The sequence below is a fragment of the Passer montanus genome, unplaced genomic scaffold, assembly GCF_014805655.1.
Source record: "Passer montanus isolate IOZ18808 unplaced genomic scaffold, ASM1480565v1 scaffold111, whole genome shotgun sequence".
In the NCBI taxonomy this organism is placed as follows: domain Eukaryota; kingdom Metazoa; phylum Chordata; class Aves; order Passeriformes; family Passeridae; genus Passer; species Passer montanus.
The window spans coordinates 1,409,868-1,432,937 of NW_024357725.1; the positions used below are offsets into that span (position 1 = coordinate 1,409,868).

General features: G+C 41.6%; 1 protein-coding gene across 1 annotated transcript; it reads right to left on the reverse strand.

The window, feature by feature from the left end:
- Positions 1-8,123: 8,123 nt before the first annotated feature.
- Positions 8,124-21,185, reverse strand: CRABP1 (cellular retinoic acid binding protein 1). Its single transcript, XM_039731942.1, has 4 exons — positions 20,944-21,185; positions 20,354-20,532; positions 17,549-17,662; positions 8,124-8,454 (listed from the first exon to the last, which is right to left on the reverse strand). The coding sequence occupies exons 1-4, from the start codon at positions 21,011-21,013 to the stop codon at positions 8,404-8,406; spliced, it is 414 nt and encodes a 137-aa protein (XP_039587876.1). The 5' UTR covers positions 21,014-21,185; the 3' UTR covers positions 8,124-8,403.
- Between the last annotated feature and the right edge of the window lie 1,885 nt (positions 21,186-23,070).

Consider the following 23,070-nt stretch of genomic DNA (forward strand, 5'->3'; position numbering starts at 1 on the left):
CGTCTTCCTGTCAGATGAACAGCACTGGAAACAACTTGCAGGACTGAAACCTCAGCTAGGTAGAGTGAAAAAGTTGTGTAAGACATCCTTAAATGCAAGGACACCCTTGCATCTATTTTGAAGGGATAAAAGTGTATTCTCATTAATCAAACACCTTCTGTTCATGGCATTTCCTCCATTCCTGAGTCTTATTCCTTGACTCCAGAAAGGCATATCTTGACTCTCTTCAGGCAGGGGCAAAGGAGGTGCTAGAGCTGCCTCCTTGACCAAAAGCAAGTTTTGGGCTGCTGAATGGCACTGGCTCTGTGTATTGCATCCCTGTTTCTGCATGAGCCTTTCTCACATTTTGTTGCCATGGATAACCCTCCAAAGTCAGCTAGCTCCTTCCATCTCCTGTTAAACTCTGGACAATGCAGAAACTCAGTGGACTCCACTGGGAACATTTGTCCAAACTACAGAGAGAAAACTTCATTTAAAAAAACACCTTTACATATATGTGGCTAACTATGGTAATAAAATTCTTGCAAAGCAACAATGCAAGTTCATAGGAATAAGTTTAAAATTGCTGCCCAGAGTGCAGTATAACAGGGTGATTCTATGCCTCCAGGACTGGTTAAGTGAGAGGGAGATTTGCACTATTCCCAGCTGGTGAGCACTGTGATGTTTGTAGGTTCTCATCTTTTCCTCGAGACTGATCTCATGTTTATGATCAGCTATGTCAACTGTTCTCTTCACCAGCTGGATGTTATGGGGCTGCCATTAGAGGCTTGTGCTGTGCCCAGGACAAAGAGGGGTGGCCCCGTGCCATCCCCACGGGCTGCCTCTGCCTCGAGCCACCCAGCTGTGATGGCTGCTGCCTGCCAGACAAACGCTGGCACTGTGGCTCTTTGGAGTCGGCTCCAGAAACTGAACAGTTAACTCCTGTCTTGCTTATAGAGAAATGGATTCTAAATTCTTATCCCAACATCTTCTTCTTCAATATACCAACGTTTTCTCCTCAATTTCCCTCTGTATTTACTTTGTGTTATTAGATGATGAAATCTGGCTAATGGGCACCCTAATTATTGCAGCATCAAAATGACAGGCTTCAGGCAAAATTATAATTACTTATTCAAAAGTATTCATAAAATTACCATATCCTGAATAACTTCAGGCTTAATTTAACAGGCCACTGCACTAAACACAAGCATTTAGCACATGCTAAATTGTTTAAACTTAGTAGAAAGCAACTTACTCTTTCAAAAAATATCCAGGTTAGAAGCAGATGTAACCATAATTTGCCCTAACAAGAGCAAATGTCAAACAGTTTTGGGAGCTATGCAGCAATTTGTTCAAATGCTTGTAAGTTAAAAAGCCTACAAAGAAGCTTTTCCCAGGCTTTTAATTATGGCAAAGTATCCAAACCCTTCCTTGATTTTTGTTTCTCAGCCAAAATCAAGAAGGAAAAAAGTTATAGAAAAAGTTATAAATTCCCTTTCTCTCCTCCTCCTTCTCCCTACCTTGGAACAGACTCAGGGCTTTATGCTGAGATCCTTCTATGGTTCCAAGTATTATATTTGAGATTTATTAGACTTTGATATACAATGCAGAGTGTTCCCCACTGACATACTAACACGCTAAGTACAAGCTGTGGTGAGAGAGGAAAGAGCTATTTGTGTACACATGGAAAATCTTCTGTGCCACAGTGTCAACCCCCATGGCAAAATCAAAAAGCTTTGGGAAAATAATGGAATGGTTCATTTCATAGCACCATTCACCCTTCCTGCAGGAGTGCCCAGTGTTCCTTCTGTCACTAAAACTGTGTCACCTGTACATGTCTCATTGTATTTCAGCCTGGTTTCCCAAGACTGGAGTAAGGTATTTCAGTCATGCCATCTCTCTTTCAATCAGGGAGAAGTGAATAACTTTTGAACAAAATGGGTCACTTTCCAATAAACTGAAAGAAAAGCAAGCAAGCCAGCACTGTGTTCATCGTTAGCTAGGGCTACTAGAGCTGTGTGAAAATCAGGTGCTGTGGCATGATGGCCATTTCACACACAAACACGCATTACACCTCTTGCCTCCTCCTTCCCTTCCTTGAAAACACAGTTTTGTGCCCATACCACTTGGGACTCTGACTATGAGGTCAGGAGAAACATTGCAAGGTGTCCCCCATCCCAAGTCCTGGAGTGTATTCTTAGGTATTTTTCCAGCAGGATGAAACATTGGCAGGAAATCAGCAGATTAACTAATTCTCCTGTTACTTAAACAATAGCAAAGAAGAAAGCTCTGTCCCTGAAAAAGATCCTTTTACAGCACTCTGACCATTCCCATAGGTGCCCTGTGACCTATACTGAAGATTTCTTTTGTTGCTGCAACAAAATCAACTACAGCAACATTTCTGTATAACCTATACTGGAAATGTATAACCTGTAATAAAAAGCATTACAGATTCATACTGTTTATTCTTCCTGTTCATCAGATAGTATTGATATCCAGTTCATTAGAGGAATTATGGAGTAAATCACACTTGAAAGAACAGGATACCAGTCAGGTCCAGATGCTTCCAATTTACTTCACTAAAATACTTCTGATTAAAACACATTACTAGTGACGTGTCTTAAAAGGAACTTGGACTTCAAGCTCCGTAATAACTGCAATATGTTCCCAGTCTCTAGCCTTGCCACATGCCTAAGCTCAGTGTTAAACACTCCTGCAAAAAGAGTTATTAGGTGCTTACTTCAGAGACAGGCTTTCTCACTGCAGTCTTTGCTGATGTCCTGGCACACCCTATGGAGGATAATGCAAATTATGATCATTATTCAGATGTTCCAGACTCACTATGCATCATTATGGCATGGTGTCAGTTCTACACAAACTTCCACATGTGGAACGTTTTAAAAATCTCCCAGATACACCAAGAGAAATGGAAAGCAATGGCTTCAGCAATCATCAGCATCTTAAAAGCAGCAGAATCTCAGCACTGACATGGACTATATATTAGTGCTCAAAAGTTCTTTCTGAGTAACTTTGATATGCAGGCTCCCAGAAGTCTCAGGGAAGAGTCTTAGGCACTGAATTCTGGAGGAGAGAGGACCTTTACACTGACCCACTATAGCTATTCCTATCTGCAATTCTGTGAGAACACTACAAGTCCAATTGCACCTTTATCTCCCAGCACCAGCAGCTACTTAGACATGAAAGCTTCAGCACTTTGAAAACTTTCTGTGAACTCATCAGACTCATGATGAAATCAGTGCCCCAGCTCCATATGAACATCCTGTGAAGATTAACGTTGAGATGCATATCTGCAGGGCTTTAAAGAAATCTGTAGTTCAGACAGTCACCTAGGCTGCCACATCTTTCCTGCTTGAGCAACTGAGCTGCCTCTCCTCATGAGCCTCTGTTTTTTGCAGGAGAGAGCAGTATCTGGCAGAAGACTGTGATATTGTCTGCTGCAGAAACCATTTCAAGCCTCACCACCTTCTTTTCTGGTTGCAGTGTGTGACCATGCAGAAAATTCCAATGGCAAATCTTACTCAAGCTTGTAAAAGAGTTTAGGTGCCTTGTTCCTCTTTGTTCTGAGAACATGGTCAAAGAACTGTGTGCCTGCCACAAAATCATGTCAGCAGAGCATCAGGTTGTTCCACTTCTGACATGGCAGTGCTCAGAGAGCATATATTTAAAAATATTCAAAGACTCTGGATTCTGCAGCCGTGTGGGATTTGGGGCTTCCTGTTAGCAGAAATGTTGTCTTTGCATTCAGTGTGCAAGAAGCAATCACTTGAGCTAAAGCAGCACTAGGTCTCCAGAGCACACAGCATGCAGTGGGACAGCTCTGATCCCAACAAAAAGAGCTGGTGAGACAAATATCTGTGAACTGAACTATTCAATGCAGTGTCACATTCCTGCTGAGAATTTTTTTCATATTTTGAGTTTCCCACTGGGTATTATTTTGATTCCAACTTCACTGTCTGATTTGTTTACTGGTTAGGATGTTTATTTTTCCTGAAGAACAACAATAAATGTTTTATGAAAGCAGCTTAAGAATAAAGTATAGAAAATCAAAGGAAAATCCTAAAATGAACTCTTCTTGCCTTAGAGCAGAGAACGTGGCAGCTGGATCCTAGTGTTCCACTCATGTGGGCAAGTCTTGTTGTTGTGAAATGTTACCCATGTGCCATGTTGCTGCAGATACCCGTAAAACCCTTTCTTTGTCTGGCTGCAGCAGTTGCTTATCAGCATGGCCTGGGCAGAGCTCAGTGCCAAGCCTGCAGGCGCAGAGGCTGGCAGTCACTTGCCCACTCACAGCCACCCCAGTTGTGATGCCCTCAGGCTTTGTCCCTGGTCTGCTGCCGTCCTTCCAAAAAAAGGTACAGCTCCCCTGAAGATCCTGCTTTGTGCAGATGTCTTGGATACAGAGGATATCTAAAACAGCTGTAGAAAGTTATGCTTAGCATAACACTGATACTCACTTGTACTGTATCCCTTCAAGGACTGTTCGGACAATGGCAAGACAAAGCCTTTAAACTTCAAGGAAGAAGACTTCTCACCTTCTTAGCTGGCTGTATTCTGCTGCCTTTGTATGGAGAAATGCTCTCAAACACAAACAGTAGTTTGTAATACACTCACAAGGAAAGTTCCCTCATGCATTCATTTCTACAGTCAGAAAGTCCTTTGGCCATTAGCATCATCCTGCAGAGCTCAGGGGTTTGGCTTGTAGGGCACAGGGATGTGCAAGACAGCAGGTGGGGGGATGGTGTTATGCATCCAGTGGTCAGTGAGCAGCCATCCAGACAGACGTGGGCCATGTTTGTCACCAGTCAGTGCTTAGAACCAGAGGGTTTCCAGCCCAAGTGACAGAAGTGTTGCTTAGAACACAGAAGCATGAGGGGAAGTTTCTGCTTGCCAGTGATACACGTAACTATGAGCCAGGCTCTGTCTCTGGCTGATTACCTAGAGCCACAGACATTGTCTCTTTGACTTGAATCTGGAAAACAATATCTGTGAAATCCCTGGGGCCTTTTTCAGACATCACATGCTATCAAATAATTGACAAACCACTTGTGTAACCCTTAGGTGTTCCATTCTCCTTTGGACTTTTGCAGGCACCTTTGCCTGTAAAAGTCCCTCCCTCCTGTGTGCAGCTGCCTGAAGCTTTCAGGACCCTGTTCTGCCAAGCAACCACTTAACACTCAGACATCATGAAACTTAATTTTTGTGGATGCAACACAGTACAGTAACTCTACTCTGCTTCCATCACCTCATCTAGGAGTGTGTGCGTGGATGTGAATTCATTACTTTTTACACAAAAATTGGATAAAACTGTCTCTGTTGGCCGCCATGGCACTATTCAACATCCATGTTCCCAAAGGAGCTTAATCTCAGCAATGAAAAAAAAAAAGCAGGAGACAACTGCAAGGCTTTTGGCCAATAAATTCACTCCAAATCCTTGACTGCCTAAATTTGAAGGCTTTTAAACCCAAAAGGACTCACAAAATGCAATTTGGCCTTTGCACTTTCAACAATGAGCCATAAAACTAACACCCTGGACCAGTTCTAGTCTCTGTTCATAGGAATTTACCCATGCACCAGTACGTTTATTATAACTTCACAAAAGTCAATCAAGTGGTAAAGCTTCCACACGGACATTATTAAAGAAAGGAACTTTTGTCACGCCAGACTGCAAATGAAGCCTAGGAGAACAGCTTCAAGCCTGTAAGAAGAAAGTTCCCAGTTATTCAGCGTTGCTCACGTCTCCAGAGCCTGTTTTTAATCATAACTCCTACAAGCTCATTACATAGCTCATGCTTTACTACTTGGATAGTAGTTGCCAACTGGATGGAAACCTGACTTGGTATTTTCCAGTTGGTGGGAAAGTTTTCTGAAGGACATTTGCTAGAGCAGCCAACAGCTTAGCTTGAGCCTTCCTAGAAATAAAACACAGCAATCACTGCTTCTATTAAATGCACTCGCTGGCTTTAGACAGTTTGAGGCCCATGCCAATACCTTGCTGAACCCTCAAAACTGTGCATCAGGGCTGTTTTAGACACAGGTGGAAAAGGTAATTGCTAAAAGTGGCATCTTTCCTTGGAATGGCAAAACAGCCCTGCTACTCACTGGCTCTGTCTCTACTACTTGCTTCTTCAGCTTGTACCAGCCTCTACATCCAGCACACAACTTCTTGGAGGTAGAGGCAAAGCCTTTGTGGTGTTGGTGGGCTCCTGGTGCTCTGGGATATGACTTGTGACAACATGTCCTGCAAGACAGTGTTATTGACTGCTCAGCCTTGATGTGGCAAGACAGTTTTGTCTGCATCCCTGAGCAGCTTTGAGCAAGCTCAAAGCCTGGCACTTTCTTCTGGAGTCCCTTTGGCCCAGCTGATTGCACAAGCAGATCCAGATACTCCTGAAGTGGAACTTGTTTACAACAAAACACTCAACTATTTTAATTTGAATCTTAAAAGAAGATAGAAAACAAAGATAGATCCCTGCCTTCCTCACTCTTGGTTTCGTTCTTACAGGGGGGTAGCCTCAGCTGTATCCAAACCTCAGTGAACTAAATTCAGCTCCTGCCTCAGTGTTGGCCAGCATGCATGCTATTTAATTGATATCAATAGAACCAAGGTCTCAGAAACAGGATTTGGCTTAAGGTTAGAGCATGGAAGAAAACACCCCTTTCAGATTGCTCCTTTCAGCTGCAATATGGTATCTTGAGTGCTGATGGCACAGAAAGCAAGAATGACCTGTCAGAGCAGAGAAAACACTGTATGTTTCTCTCCTCTTGTGCTTCTGTAGGCTGATCTCTTTATGGCAGCTCGGCAATCCTTTCAAAGGGGATTTCTCTGCATAGCCGTGTGAGGGATGAAGAGAGAGTAATTTTTCATGGATGTCCCAAGATGAGTAAGTTTTGGTCCTATTTTCCTGTTGTGAGTAGTGAGCAGAATCCAGTGAACAGGGCATATGTTCTGCTAGCATTGAACCTCTTAGAAATCTTGTATTACTGTGTGACATGCAGCAGAAAAATTACTCTTGCAAAAATAAAAGCTGGTCAGATAAGATTGCATATTGCAGTGAAATAAACAGTGCTCCTAGTCTCCATCTCCAGACACTTCCAAGGCTGAAGAACTGAAGACTATCTGGTTCATTAGTGGAATCTCTGCCCAGCTTGAATCTGATACTTGATAGTGCTGCGGCCAGAACTCTGAGCCAGAATAAATACATTAAATATGGTGTTTTTTTAACTCTTGAACTATGGCCCTGGTTTGTGAAACACTTAGTTGCTCAAAGAATTAAAGGTTGAATCACCAGAAGTGAGAGTTGTAACATGGAGGGGGAGTGAAGCCATTGGAAATTCTCTTTGTCACAGGTGAGAAGGTAGGAGAAAAGCAGCATTCTCAGCTTTATTTTTTTTCATGGCCAAAACAAGTAAACTGTCAGATTCTCCTGGCTCTCTGATCAGGCCTGAGGTGCTTAGGTGTGATGACAATGAATATTAGTCATGATCATAATGTTATTTGCCCTGTAGCTTCACTTTTGCAGTGATCCAAGGAATCTGTGATGACTACAACTTGGATTTCAGTGCTTTCTATGCCTGGATTGGACTGTGGAACAGCTTCTTCCTTGTGATCTACTCCCTCTTTAATGTCAGCCTCCTGATGAAGCTCTTTAAAAGGTAGCTATTTTCAAGAAGTCATATTTTTATCAGATTATTCTTCAAATGGAAAAATTACACATTCCACAAGCTCCTTAATTATGAACTTGCTGCAAAATGTATTTTGTGAAAGACCTCACTTTGTCTTGTCTGGTTCAGCTGAACCACAGTCCAAGCAATCACAGCATACACTAATTATTCCTCAACAGGGAGGAAGAGAGGACAAGAGAGAGAGAGGACGAAGAAGGAGGGAGGACAGAAAGAAGGAAAGAAGCAGAGCTCTGGGTTCAAGAGAGCAGCCTGCAGCTCTTTGAATGGTCTTGCCATCCACTTGCTCTCCATCTCCTTGTGTTGCCCTAGGAGGTGTTCCCTGACAGCACAGGACCTGCCAAGAGCAGGGAAACTCCACATTGACTTCAGCAGAGGGTAAAAAGTGTTTCAGTCCTAACCAAAGCACACTGGGTTTTCAATTAAAAACACCCCCAAACAGCTGTGAGTTATGCCCAATAAGTTTAATAACCGAGGAAACCATAGCAAGTGACAACTACAAAATACAAAGCAGACATGAAAATTGATGGCATAAAAGTGGAAAGGAATAGTGTCTGAAATGAAAACTGAAAGCAAAATACACTTAACAGAGGATCTGGGTTCAGATATAACACACACGGTCACATACAACACTGTGTTAGTAACAGCACACACAGATACTCGTTACACTGGGGATTTTCACAGTTCTCCACTTCGTCCCAGATGACAAGTAAATTGATGCTTTTATTCTCTTACATAAATTCTTGTGCACACAACATCATCAGCACCAAAGGTCTGGAAAAGAAATAAAAATCAATCAAAAGAGAAAGAACCAGCAAACATTAAACATAATTTCAAAGTGTTATTTTTACTAAAGTAACTAGTTCTACAGCAGAAATACTTTTTCTTATGTCTTTTGACAGATGAGAGTAAAGAAAGAAATAATTTTGAAAGAGGAATGCAATGTAAATGACCTGATTTTCAAGGCAGGATGGATTTTGTCAGAATGATAAATGATGCATAAATTCTCTCTTTTTTTTGTAGTTTCTTGGCATGAATTGATAAATAAACATGATAAAATAAAGTGAATTTGGAATGTACTGTTGTTATATTTAGAACCAGTTGCAGCACTTTGAACTAGAAATGCTGAGGGTGGAATTCAGATGGCATGTTCCAAAGGTATTCTTTGATATTTGCAGATATAAATCCAAGCAGGCAAATGAAGTCAGTGGAGGAAAGATGAAGACCAGGAGAATGTATAGCTGTAAACACAGTGCTGCTGCAAGCAGCTGACAGCCCCTGCTGGGATACCAAAGCCTCTCTTCCAGGCTGGAGTGCGGGCAGTGTCAATGACAACCTTCCTTCAGCACACTGTGCCCTTAACCAGTGAGTTTGTTAACCATGATCTGGAATGTCCTACAGATTATCAGAACATTTAGGCAGGACAGTGATTGTGGGGCTGTCTGAGAAAGCCACCTGAATCCCAAAGTGTTTGTATGTAATTTCAGGTCTGGCAAGCTAAAATTTGAGCAATTAAGCATGAAGGAAACAATATGGGCAAGCATGAGGAAATAGAGACTGCAAAAAACTTCACATTCAGCTATGCAGCCAGAAGGTTTTGAGCTCAGCACTAACAAGGTCTGAGGTGGGATGTCTGGCTGTGGTCACTGCCAAGGTCTCACTGAAAAGCATGCATTAAGAACTACCCCAGTGCATTATGAAAATTCAGCTGGGCTATTTGTTTTAATGCTTTCTACACCTGTTTTGGCCAATAGCTTGAAAAGACTTGGCTTTAAAACTGACTCTGGCTTATACTTCGTTCACTTTGTTGGGGACACAAGTCTGTTAGTATTTTGGAGATACAGACTTTGTTTTTATGCATATCAATATCATATCAGTGCTTAATATATACTTTTAGATTATACATTAATACACCTGAAAATGAGCATTAAAGGATGTGGATAGTTCTCTAATGTTCACAGCACCAGCTGCAAATACTCTTATTATGGCTTCCTTCAACATTTCCAAATGATCCGCAAAGGAAAAATTATTTCAGCAGGAGTTTTGCCAGAGAGAGGAAGTATGAGTCAAGACCATCCAGGGCATAAGGTTTTCTGTGGAGGCTGTAAGATCTCTGCAACAGTGATTGTCTTTCACACTCAGGCACTGCTAAGCACAGGGAGGCTTGGGTCCCCTGCTGCTGCTTCAACACAAATCATAAACAGTAGTAAAACAATTCCTGTGTAGTGCTCTCCCAGAGCTGGCACAGCCCCAGTGTGAGAGCTGGAGCTGCACAGCCATGCAGCCACATCGTGAGTGGGAATGGATGTCACATCAGTCAGTTCTAATGAGAAAGGCTGCAGCAGCAGTTTGCCAAAACTCACGTAACCTCCCTGACAAACTGATGTCTGTTCTTCCAGGCAAGTGAAGAGAGAAACTCCTTCCCCTAAAGCTAAGCAACAGCAGTTATTCTCAGAACAGAGCAGCAGTTCTATTGAAAAGGAACACTGCAGGGAAGAGTAGATGGAAATAGATGTGATTCACACTGCAAGGGAGCCACTGTAGGTCTCAGCTTTGAAATTGCAGTGTTCAGTTCCCAGACAGTGCTCCTGGGCAGAGCTTGCTCCTAAGACATCAGTGTCGTCTGACTGGCAGCATCCTTGGAAGATTTACAGGAGGGAGTGTGGAAATAAAGATTAAAATTTGTGGAGGAAGAAAAAAGACTTAAGACTTTCTGGGAAAGCTCAGTAGTATGGGTGAGTAATAGCACCACAGACTGCTGTGCACTCAGAGAGTCAAAGCTCAGCATGTTTGTGACACAGGACACAGGATCCTCACTTTGTACTTCCAGAATCCAGCTCCAGCTAGACTTCTGGACTTCCAAAGATTTCAGGCAAAGGACTACATTCAAATTTCTCTGGACAAAAATCAAGTGCAGAAAATATGAACATATTCAGGGAACCCAAATTCAAAAAAGTCAGTTGTTACACACAAGGACTCCACAACACACCATTCTCACAGTCTGGAAAACCACTATAATTTAACACAATAATGTCTTTAAATCTGGATTACAAAGAGATAGAAATCATGCAGAGCACAATTACAAGGTCAGGGGAGGATTCCTCTATTCTTCACATTTAAATCCTTGTATTTGGTGGTAGGATAAAGCAGTTTAGTGTCTATGGTTTTAATTCTAGACACAAAAGAAGTGATAGTTCCTGTTCCAATAGGCAGACTTTAAAGATTTCCATGACCCAAAGCAGTAGAACTTCCAAATGAAAAGAGAATGAACAATCCTGGCTATTTGGTGGTGAAGTTGCATCAGAGCAACTGAAAAAAAAGTGCAATGCTACCAAATTGTAATTCAGATGTAACAGCAAGATGCAACAGGATGTAATTCAGATGTAACAGGAGGATTTTCAAATACCACCTTCTCATCAGCTTGGAAAGGTCCCATTTATCTCATAAAATGCTACAAGGCAAGGCTTCTATCTAAATCTAAAATGGGATTTTAAATGTGCAACCACTGCAAATTACAGAATTGTTTTCTTCACTTAACTTGTCATAATCTGTAGCTAAGAGTCCAAAAGCATACTGCAAACAAAGCCCTGCACAGGGGGGATAATCCAATAAGTTGACCTCTCTCAGTTCACTCAAAATCTGATGACCACTGACATCATGAGAGATTAAAAGAGAATTACAGGGCAGTAATATATTTTTGTAGGAGCAAATCTGCTTTTTGAAGGCCTCCTTTATAAATGCTGAGGAGGCTTTGTGGTAAGTGGAGCACACTGTAAAGAAGAGTGTCATCGAAAAAATCACCTGGGAAAGATCACTTCTGCCAGTGTATGCAAAAACCCCTTTATCTGCTCATGACTGATCAAAATGCAGAGGCTACTTACAAAAGGAAGAGAGATTCCATCAGTAAACTGATGGAGAAAAGAAAGTATTACTTAAATGAATCCTCAGAAAAGGCTTTGTCCACATGCACACTTCCATGTTATCTAGAATAAAGATATAAATCTTCACAATAAAGGCATGTTGTCTATTTCCATTCGCCTCCTGACTCTCACAGAATTTTAAGAAAAAGGTTGATCCTTGCAAGGCCATAGTCACTGAATGTGCAGCCCTCACTTTCAAGCCTGGCTATTAATAGCAAATCACCCAATTCAAAACCTCATGTTCCCCAGGATATCAATTGACAGCATCATGCAAAATTAGGTGATTTCTCAAGGGGTCTAAATGTCAGCATTTGTGTTTGAGCACTGCTATATTATACAATTTCTTCGAAGTTATGCAGCAAATGAATGACAGAGATCTGAGACAATGGTATCTCCCAGTTATAGTTGAAAGCCAGTGCACAGAGGACATCTAAGCTACAAGTGATATTACAAAAGGCTGCATTTAGAATCGGGTGCAGCCAAAATGCAAAGGGCTTTGGCTTCTTTTTTTGTTTGGGATGTGATCCAGACAAGGCTGTAGTAGTGAGCAGGGGCTGTAGATCCCTAAGCCCCCTTGTAAATCTGCTCATGGTAAAGAGTAAATTAAAGCATTAGGCCCATGCAACACACACGTGTGCATTATTATAGGCTTCTGAATTTCTGTCAAGGTTGCTTTAATGGGAACAGCAGCAACCCCCTCATTCTGAGCTTGATGTGACTAGACCCTTCTTTTGATAATTGATTTTATATAAGATCACTCTCCAAAAGTTACAGAAAAGTTAAACACTTAGATAGTTAGACACTGTTTGATACAAGGCTGAGGCACATCACACATTTCAGCATTTTGCTTCAAAATCTCTTTCCAAATCTGCATTGACCCTTCTCATTTGCTGAATTCTGAAATGAAACTATGTTTCATTTCAGAATTCAGCGAAATCATTTAAAAATGTTTGCTCGCTCATCTAGGCTCCACAGTTCAATAGTTTTAATCAACTATGGCATGATTTCTCTGAGGAGGGAATGTAGAATAGAAACCATGCTTGAACCCCCACCAATGTTCTGATCTTTGACCCTTGCTACAATTGATTCTGAGAACCCCTGTGTGATAGGTGAACTGTGTAAAATGTGGTCAGAGGCTGGTTTTAAAGCCCCTCTTCAGTAATCATCCACTTTAAAACATTTGTGTGTTACAAATTAAACTTAAATCGATGGAGGCATGAGCAGCCATGAAAGCAGCACTGCACCTAAGGTTTGAATATAAATGTGTCTCATTTGAATAGCCAATATTTGTAAGCAGTATCCTTCAACTTTGCAAAGAGCAGATCTTTTGTTCTGCTGTCTTACATAAGTGATTGATAGTTCATTAATGTCCCTGACAAAAACACACAGCAACAAAAACATTGTGAGTATAATAAAGGGAAGAAAAGGCATTAATTCCAGGTCATAATTTTCAAACAAATGAAATATACTTTTTTTTGTGTTATATTCTGATCTTGATTGCTCAAATGCTAATCCAAGTACAGTTTATGAATGTAGAGTTGTAAATACAGATATCCTGACTCCGTGTATGCATTACAATCCTAAAGTACAATACAATATAAAGATGCAGTCAAGACAAATAAATGTGGGCTTAGATGGGGAACTATCCTTTCCATTCTCCCTTGCTTGCACATTCAATGTAATTTTTATCTACATTGTTCAGTAGTTCTAAAAATGCAGCGCTGAAATCCCAGCAAGTGCATCAGATGAGATTAGAATAAACAGCTCTGATAAAAGATGTTGCAATGTTCTAGTTTTAGATCAATGTTCTAGTTTTCAGACCATCTTTTTATAAAGCAGAACTTGATCCTCCCCTTCCTTGGCTGAAAGAATTCTTTTTCTAACAGGACTTCAGACCTACCTCTGTCACTGTGTGAGCCAAATATTATTTATCTACTCATAAGAGTAATTTTATTCTCCATGCTGCAAGGAGCTAAGGAGACCTGAAGGCAACTGAAGGTAGAGAAAACCTTTGCTTGCTAAATAGTGTGTTCTCAGCATCTGTGTACCAGAGGACATGATGTGACTGCAAGACCATCATTTTACTCCAAGGAAATATCTTTGAAGGACATAAGGAATTCTTCTGCCAGGCTGCAAGAAAAATTGTTTCTATTTTAGCTCTGTGGTAGTCATGGCAATTAAGCACTGATTTTTAAAAAAATTATATGGGCTAATAAATGCATTTTATTAATAATGCTGGGTTGGTATTTTCCTTACACTATGAAAATACCATAAACAAATGGATCTCCTAAGCAATGCAGCATTTTAGATCAAAATTATGTGAGAAAGCTCCAACATTTATGGAGCCAATACTAACACATTAAAACTAATTTGTTACCCCCTGCCTGTTACCCCAAGCCTTTCTTCAATCCATGCCTCGGTCTAATACAGTTTACATTCTTTCTTGCAACTTCTTTCAAACTGGGTATGACTTTTCTTGATTTCTTCTGCAACTGCATCTAATAGCAAATAAGGAGTCTCAAGACTTCTTGAAAGAATTTTTTGGATAGAGAAACAGAGGCAGAGCCTTACTGGAGCACATCAGAGAGAGCAAAGGAACAGATAACATTCCTTAGGTAAGCAGGGAGACTTGAGAAGTGTGAAGACAGGAACTGTTAAATATTTGAAGCAATATGGACAGAAAAACTGAATGAGAATTAATTTCAGGTCCTAAAGATCTCTAAGAAAGCTCTGAGGGTGGAAGAAGAAAGAAATCGATTTAAGTTTAATTTGTAACACACAAACATTTTAAAGTGGTTGATTATTGGCAAAGGGCTTTAAAAGAAGAATACAGGGATCTCTTCTCCTCATTGTGACCTTGGTTTTGAAGAAGTAAGATGTAAGTGGGGGTTTGCAGACTCAGATCCAAGGAAATTTGCCAAACATAAAATAAAATAATCTAATGTCGAATCTTGGTTCACTGGAGTGATGAAAAACCCAAACACAGTGGACAGGCAAGAGATCAATAGATAATTCTCACTAAGGGCTCTTATTCCTACCTTGTTCCCTTTTACAGCTGCTGAACACACCTCAGCCAATCCCTTCAATAGTTTAGCTTCTAAAGCCCAGTTCTCTGAAGGAATGTTCTGGGGCTTTAAAATTAGGGACCACAGACAAGAAAATGTAGCTTATCCTCTTCTGTCTGTCTCCAATCAGTAGAACATTTTGTTGCCTCCCAGCAGGGTTAAATTTCAGCTTTTTTTTTGCCTTTTTTTTTCCTTTTTCTTTTTTTTTTTTTTCCACAGACAAGAAAATGTAGCTTATCCTCTTCTGTCTGTCTCCAACCAGTAGAACATTTTGTTGCCTCCTAGCAGGGTTAAATTTCAGAGCTTTTTTTTGCCTTTTTTTTTTCCTTTTTCTTTTTTTTTTTTTTTCCCAGATGGGCCATTTCAGTCTGCAAAGGACCAGAGGTCTCACACCACCCTTACTCCCAGAAACACCTCATTGCTGAGCTTTTGGCTGTCAGATCTTGAACTCCAACCCACATATTTAAAAGATCTGTACACTCAGTCCCATCAAATGCCATGAGGGCTTGAAAATGCTTGTCCTGAGGCCGAATTATCGTCATAATACTTTATAAAGAAAAAGAGGTAGGAGAATGTATATCATATTGAATAGTAAAAGTGCAAAGAGAATGATCTGGATCACTTGGAAACAAATACCAAATTTTCATCATGGCCGCAGTAAAATCACACATTGCTACCAATGAATGTAATTCCAGCTTGCCCGAGATGGGAAGGGGATTGCTCTGAGGAAATGGAAATCAGAAAAGAGTTAACAAAGCCTTTGCAAATAATTCAGGATCATTTTAGATAGGAGTAGGGAGAGGAAATCACTGCAACATCAGGTGCTAGACCGCTAGCAAATCAGTACATGCCATTCTGGTTTTCTTAGTTTAGGAGGGAAATTTGTAAATTGGACAGGGTTAAAAAGCATTCAAATAATGATTCAATGAAAGCTTTCTTTACATTGAAAGACTCAAGGTTTTCCATTGGTTTAGCTTCACAACCAGAAAGTTCTTCTAAGAGGTGGCTTGATCAGTGGTGTTAAGAGAAATATTTGCAATAACAAATTCCAGGCATAGTATTTAGGTTCTTTTATACACAATATATAATGACTGGAAGTTGAATCTACACATACACAGATTAAAAGAAATATGTATATTCTAATGGCAAGCAAATTAACCAGGAAACCAACTTATCAAAAGTTCTGAGTTCCCATAAAAGGAAATATTTTAATAAGAAGCAAGTTGTTCTAATTTATATCCTAATTGGAAAAATAATTAATTCACAAAAGTTCAACAGGCTGTATTAAACAAGAAAAAAGCTTGGATGGCTTTAAATTTTTGAATCCCTCTGGATGCTTAGCCAGGTTCATTATTCCTCCCCAGCAGGTAAGTTCACATTGCTGCTGGCAGGAGGCAATTGCATTATGAGCGCTTTCTTGCTTTGTTCAGAGCAGTGCACTTTATTTAACAGTTGCCTCTTCAGCTTGTTGCTTAAATAATAAACTACAGAAATGTACTGTTAGAAAGCTAGAAAAGTTATAGTTGAGAATATATTTTGTCCACTGCATTTCATCTAAAGATGCAAAGAAGAGATCAAAGTACTTTGCCTCCTAAAGTTTTGTGACAATATAAAGAATTCCAGTGGTTGAGTCAAAAGAAATTATGCAGCTTGGAGTATTTATTCATCAGAAATCAGTGTGATTTCACTAACAGCACACGTCCTCATGTGGGTGAACAGTTCCAAGATGTCTGGAATAATATTAACACCTTAGAAGGTTTTGTTTATGCTTGGTTAGGTTTGGGTCCTGTTTTTGTTTCAGATACAATCTTAAAAACAGAACTTCATCTGCTTTAGAGAAACACTGGGGAGGCTGTTTGTTTTTTAAAGTGCAGAGGTTTACTTAGTGTGATAGTTAGAAATAAAACCTCTGTGCTTTGATGTTTTCTTACCCACCACTCCAGGAGCCTGTCTTCCATGTTCAAACTGATGAGGCATAACAATCTAATCACTTATTTATCCAGAATTCACTAGTTAGAACATGTGCAATGAAATGATTCTGAACTTGAGCTGAACTGTGCTCCTGTGTCTTTACACAGGTGCAGATATTGGTAAATTAATCTGGAGTGACTACTGAGAAAAGATGCAGCAGGGAGAACTCTAACAGAGTAAGCACAATCTGAATAAACAAACTGTGTGTGACTGAGGGTGGGCACAGCCAGGCAGTTGCAGAGGTGCTGCTCAGATGCCCACAGTCACCCTGCAGCCAGATGGAAGCTCACACACCACTGGGGGGATATTGGCTGGCAGCAAACGTGCAAATCTTTGTATTTCTAAGAAACTCATTAAGGCAATTCTCAATCTGACTTGGAGGTGATCGGGGAAGTGGGGAAGGTGGCAGAGATATGGGAAGAAACGACATGTTTTTGATAAACAGGAGGGATTAGAGCATACTAACAACATGCATATCTTTCCTGCTATATGCCATGTGACCATGGATAAGAAGCAGTATTATGCACGTGCCTAAAAAGAAGATTCTCAAGAAATGAGGTCAAATGCCTTGATCTCACTTTCACCAGAGAAAATCTGCAATAAATCAAGCAAATTCTTTGATGATGTTGTGAATTTACAGAGCAGAAGTCACCAACTTGTGATTATTCTACCAGTACTAGTATGGTGAAAGTTTTAACAATCAAATGCAAGTCAGAACATGCATATATATCCATTTGTTTAAAAAAAAATAAAAGGAAAAAAAAAAGCAATGTATTAATTGTAAGGTAGAAGATTATAAAAATGGTAGTCTTCCAGATAGATTTAAGTAAGAAAAAATAATAACTCATACTATGTGGTAACAAAAAACCCTGTTAATATGGTGCACATATTGAGGGAGTTCAAGGTTCTTACCAAAATCAGCTCCTCATTAGCTAATTCTCGAGTCCAGTATGTTTTGGGACCATCTCCTTCAATAAGAGTTTGTTTGCAGTAGATCTTGTTTTCATTCTCCCAAGTGGCCAAACTCTGCAGGCAAGAAAACCATTAATTATATTCCCCAGCAGCATGAGACAGAGACAACAATGAGCAGTAGTGAGAATAATTGCTCCACTAAAGGAGCAACACATAGGTAGTCAAAGGCAGAGGAAAAAAGTAATCAGTGGAAAGTGGTGAAATAAAAATTAAGGTGTAACGGGGCATTTTGGAAAGAGGAATATATTAGTAAAAAACTAATTGCAAATGTGTCTTTTCAGTGAGAGACTGAAAAAACGGAGACACTCAGTTTTTCCATCAAATGCTTGATGCTGGAAAGTGTAATTTAGGAACACGCTAATGTAGCGTCTACATTCCCAAGCATCTTTGTAAAAATTATTTGATCTGACATGTTATTTATCACTACAGAGTCCCCTAAGAGGAAAAGCATAAACAATTGTATATATCAAGTTGTAGTCATAAATAATGCAGTATTTGTCACTTACAATCTTTCCTGCTCTGTGGCACTGTGCCAAGTTAACAGTGTATTAAACATATTGAGCTAACAAAGTAGAATAAATCACAGCTAAATTAAAAAAAAAAAACAACGCTGTCAGAATTCAAGTGTTTGTGACATTATTTTTTAAGGTTGTGAGTCTGCAGATTGAATACCCTGGGCATTTTCCAAAGCATTTGAATAACGACAATGACACCACTGAAAAATAAAAGAACTTGAAATGACAGGATTTTGTTAAACTCACAAAGAGGCAAGCCCTGATTCTGTTGCTTTTCACTCGAGCACTGAACTATTACTCCACAGTGCAATGGAACAGTGGTGCAGAAGGATGCCCTGTAATGAATGTTCAAGCTTTATAACTCCACAGGGGAGACATTTATTAGTCTGTGATTATATACATGTACATATACACGTGTCTGTGTGCATATGTATGCCTAATTCAAGTTAACACTTGCCAGATTTTCCAAGGGAAAAACTCTTTACTTTGATTTAAAATTAGCTGTTTACTTTTAAAATATTTTTCAAAACAATAGATTTTATAAACTAACAAGCCATCTCAAATGGCAGTTATAGAAGCTGTGCCTTGAAGTACAACCATATATGATGCCTTCTTTGTCTGCACAAACAATGGATCAAGTTAGCTGGCAGTACAAAACCCTCCACCCCATAAAGTATATCAAAATCTATTACCAGTCAGCAGTTTTGCCAGATACTGCAAACTGCATTCTGGACTATTATTTTATTATCTGTCAGTTTCTGCTCTGTGGCCACATCTTGGTTATATACACACAGCAGTACAACTTATTCCTGAGAGTGGACTATAAATAATTTCATAACACATGGAAAAAATTTACTTCTTCACAAAACCAATTTCTTTCAGGTTTTTCCAACTTTCATAGCTTACAGCCATGATTATTGTTTTTCCATCTGCAGCAATAAATCCTTCTATAGAAAGCGGGTCACATTTATTGTATATGCATTATATAAGAAGACACTTTTTGTCGAACAAGATAAATTAACAAAGCCTGCAACATTTCCTGGACAAACCGTTAAATATATGACAACTCATCCTAGAGAGCAAGTGGATGTTTTAAATATTCACTGATTCCCAGAATCTGCTTCCTTTTTCATAAATTTATGTTGACAGCAATTGCACTGAAGACAGTAAGTTCTGAATTTTTAGTGATAAAAACGGTCTCAAAAGCTGACACAAGAATTAGGAGAGATCATATTTTGGAAAGTAGATTATTTCAGCAACACTGGATACTTTTAAAACTGGATCGTCATTTGAGACTACCTTCTGATAATCTTTATTTGTATTTCTTTTATAAGAGTTTTATACATACTTATATATACTTCTTTATAATTATGAGAGTAAACTGTCTGAAGAACGCATAACTAACCCATGACTTCAATAATGGTTTTCAAAAGGCAGCTGTGACCACAGTCCAGCTCCCCAAATCTCAGATCCCACACATCTACACCAGCAAGGACCTGGTGTCAGACGCTACTGACTTAAATCCCCCTCCACAGCCACATAAGTGGCTACAAAGGTAGAGGAACAGGGTCTCACACAGAGAATCAAGCCCAAAACACTCCAGGGAATGCCCTCTAACGCATTTCAGCTCAAGGAGATGGTATAACTGTGGCTGCTGTAATACCTGCTGAAAGCCTGTTTTACACTGTTAAAGAGCTGTCTATCAGTAAACTGGACATAAGCACTTGGCAAGAGTGTGAAAGAGGATTTCAGCCCCAACCAACTAACAGTCTGTGGTCCTGCTTGAGAACTCATCTGATTCAATCTAGAGCAAAAACTATGCCAGATTTGTGCACTAAATCCTGACTCTTGAGGTCTCTCTTGCTCCACCATTTCCCATGTTTGTGTCAGGGACAGAAGCTGGGGAGAGCTTTCACTGCAGCTGAGGTCTTCAGGGGAGAGGGAAGCAAAAAGAGAAGAACTAAACCCGGCCAAGCTGGAAACCAGATACCTGAATTCTCCTTTGGAGACCTGTCATGTTCTGTTGCCTTGAGATTTCAGTTTTATCCCAAAAGAGGGACAAGAGAAGTGGTGACCATCAAGAATCCCGAGGAGTGCTTCAATAAGATGGTGGAGGGCAGCATGCCAGTGTCTGGGGACACCAGCAGCAGATGTGTTTGTTCCATCTAAAAAGAACTTGGTAACACACACACCCCCCACACATACGCACATGCCCCAGCCCTCCTCCTACCCTGCACTTTCGTCCATCCACCGTCTCCTCCTCAAAGCTCTCCCCGATTTTGAAGTTGATCTCAGTGGTGCGGACAGTGGTGGAAGTTTTGATGTAGAACTGGTCCCCGTCCTGGCGGATCTCCACGTGAGGTTTGGAGGCGGCTGCCACCGCCACTTTCCTGAGCATGGCATTGACACCTGGGCGAAGCGGGGAGGAAGCAGAGCTTGAAGTCGCCAGCCGTGCCCTGGGCTGACCTCGCCCAGCATCACGCACAGATCGGGGAGCGGGGTGAGAGGCCGGGGCAGCGCGGAGCCCCGCAGCACCGCTCCGGCGGGCTCCGCACGGCCGGCACACGCGGCTCTCGCAGAGACCCCTGCGGCAGAGCGCCGAGCCGCTCGGGCAGCACCGCCGGCTGAGCACCCCGGTGAGGCGGGGACCCTCCCCGGGCAGGGCTCTGAGCCATGCCCCGCTCCGGCGGGAGAGCTCCTGCCCGCGGCCGACGCACGGAGCTCTCCCGGGAGACACCGGGCACCGGAGCGCGGCTGCAGCTGCCGCCCCGCGTCCTCCCCGCGGGACACGGAGCGCTGCCCGGATCCCCCGCCACTCACCCAGCGCCTTGAGCAGCTCGTCGAAATTCTCGCTGCTCTTCATCTTCCAAGTGCCGGCGAAGTTAGGCATGGCGGGACGGGCGCTGCGGAGGGACGGCGGGAACGCGGCGCTGCTGCTCGCTCTCCGGCTCAGGCACCTTGTGAGTGGGGCGGACCGCGGCGGCAGCGGCAGGGAGAGCCGGGCACACCCACCCGGCCCCCCACCCCTTCCCTCGGGCCAGCATCACACCGCCAGACAGCCGGCCCCCTCCCAGTTATGGCCATCCATCCATCCATCCATCCATCCCTCCCTCCATCCCTCCATCCATCCAGGGATGCATCCATCCTGCCCTCTCCATCTATCACCGTTTGCCGCCTGCCTTGCAGGCTCCACAGCTGCCCCTTCTGGGGCTGCCCAAGAACGAGAGCCCGATTGCCACTTGTCCGACAGTGAGGACTCGATGAAAAGCCCCAGAGGCAGGCAGGGAAGGCAGAGCTCTCCAAGCAGGCGCCAGGCTCCAGCTCACGCTGGGCTGACCCCACCACGGCAGGGCCGAGGCACAGCAGCCCATCACACCTCACCCCCAGCCCCTGCATGCACGGGCCTCCCAGCTGCCAACCTGCCCCAGCACTGCTCCCTGGGACAGCCAGCAGGTCCAAGGGGTGGCACGGAGCAGAACACTTTCCAGGACAAGGAACTGTTATAAAGAAGCTGTCACTGCCCTGAGCCAAGTCTCCCTTCGAGAAGGGTGAAGGACAGAGATACACGGAGCCTAAAGCACTCCCAGGGCTCTGTGGCACCTCTGGCAGCAGGAGGATGTAGGTGCAAAACTGGCATCAGGAAGAACAGTGCCCGTGGCAGTCACAAGTTCTATGGGGAAACACAGCAAGCTATTTTACACTTAAATTAGCACCAGTGTGCTGAAGATTAGAGTGTTGTTCTGAGCCTCTCATACTTTCTATGACCGTTTCCATTGTCTTTGCTTTGAATCCCTCATTTCAGATCAAAGATGCTAGGTTAAAGTTCCTTATCACAGCTGATTTATCCACATGATAAAATGGAACAGAATTTGACAGGTTAAAGTGTATGGAGTTTTTCTGCTGCTCTTGTGCATAAGGAAATAGTCAAAACATTCAGAGGCCTGTGATTTCCCACACAGGACAGAGCCAGATGTATTTTAATTATAGGAAAACCTTTGCTGAACCAACTTCACAGTACATTCACAATTATTCTTCACTTGTTAGATTCTGTAAAATGAACACGTAGGTTACTTGAGTTATGTATAAAATGTATTTACTCCTGGAAAATGAATAGTTCTGGGAGATACTTTAGTATGTTAGGCAGGATTCTATATATGCTGAAATTTGCTGTAATTTTTTATTCCAGGAAGAACTTCACCTGAGTAAGAACCATAGAGAACAATCAAGTATTTGTCTGTTGACTGTCACTCTTTTTCTATTGATTTTTGTTTCTGCCTTTCCAGAAGAACACCCCGGAGACCTGGCATAGCTCTTTAATGGAAATATTTTGATGAAAAATCTGGTTTTTTCCAGGAAATGAACATTTCAGAGAGGAATATATGTTTCCAATAACAGGGTTTCTCTAAAAAGAGAAACAGAGCAACACAAACCCCAAACAAAAACCAGAGCATGAAGCATTCTTCAGTTATTTTAGTAAATGACAATAAATTCATCTCCATATGAAATACTTCGTTTAAAATTTCAAATTGCCTCAAAGAAAAACACTTTTGAAAAAAAAGACAGACAAACAATTTCCTATTGCAAGTAGGTTTAAGATTTTCAAATGTAAGGCTGCAGGCCCAACAAACACATAGCAAGCCCGTATACTGTATGAAACACTGAAGAAAAGCCCTGCTCAGATCCTCAGTTTCAACTTCCCAACTGCACAACTGAAAACATGCTACATGCTTTGCTTCCAGAATCCTGCAGAATGTGCATACCTGGAGCCCAGTGGAAGTGTTATGGCTCATTCTTTGCAGGACAAAGTCCTTAGCTACCCATGACAATGAGCATGAGCAGCATAAACCAGATGGGAACTCCTGTCTCTACATGAGAAAATAAATCGGCTCAGAAGATTTTAAGGAAGGGCAATTTCTTCTTTAAAGGACCATTTAAGCTCTTTTGTTT

Bases quoted from the DNA above. Each gene is read 5' to 3' on its own strand.
- CRABP1 (XM_039731942.1), bottom strand. From the start codon at position 21,013: ATGCCTAACTTCGCCGGCACTTGGAAGATGAAGAGCAGCGAGAATTTC. The intron at 20,533-20,943 runs GTGAGTGGCGGG...CGCTTCGCCCAG, and splicing joins CGAGCTGCTCAAGGCGCTGG to GTGTCAATGCCATGCTCAGG. The intron at 8,455-17,548 runs GTAAGAACCTTG...TTTCTTTTCCAG, and splicing joins CTAATGAGGAGCTGATTTTG to ACCTTTGGTGCTGATGATGT.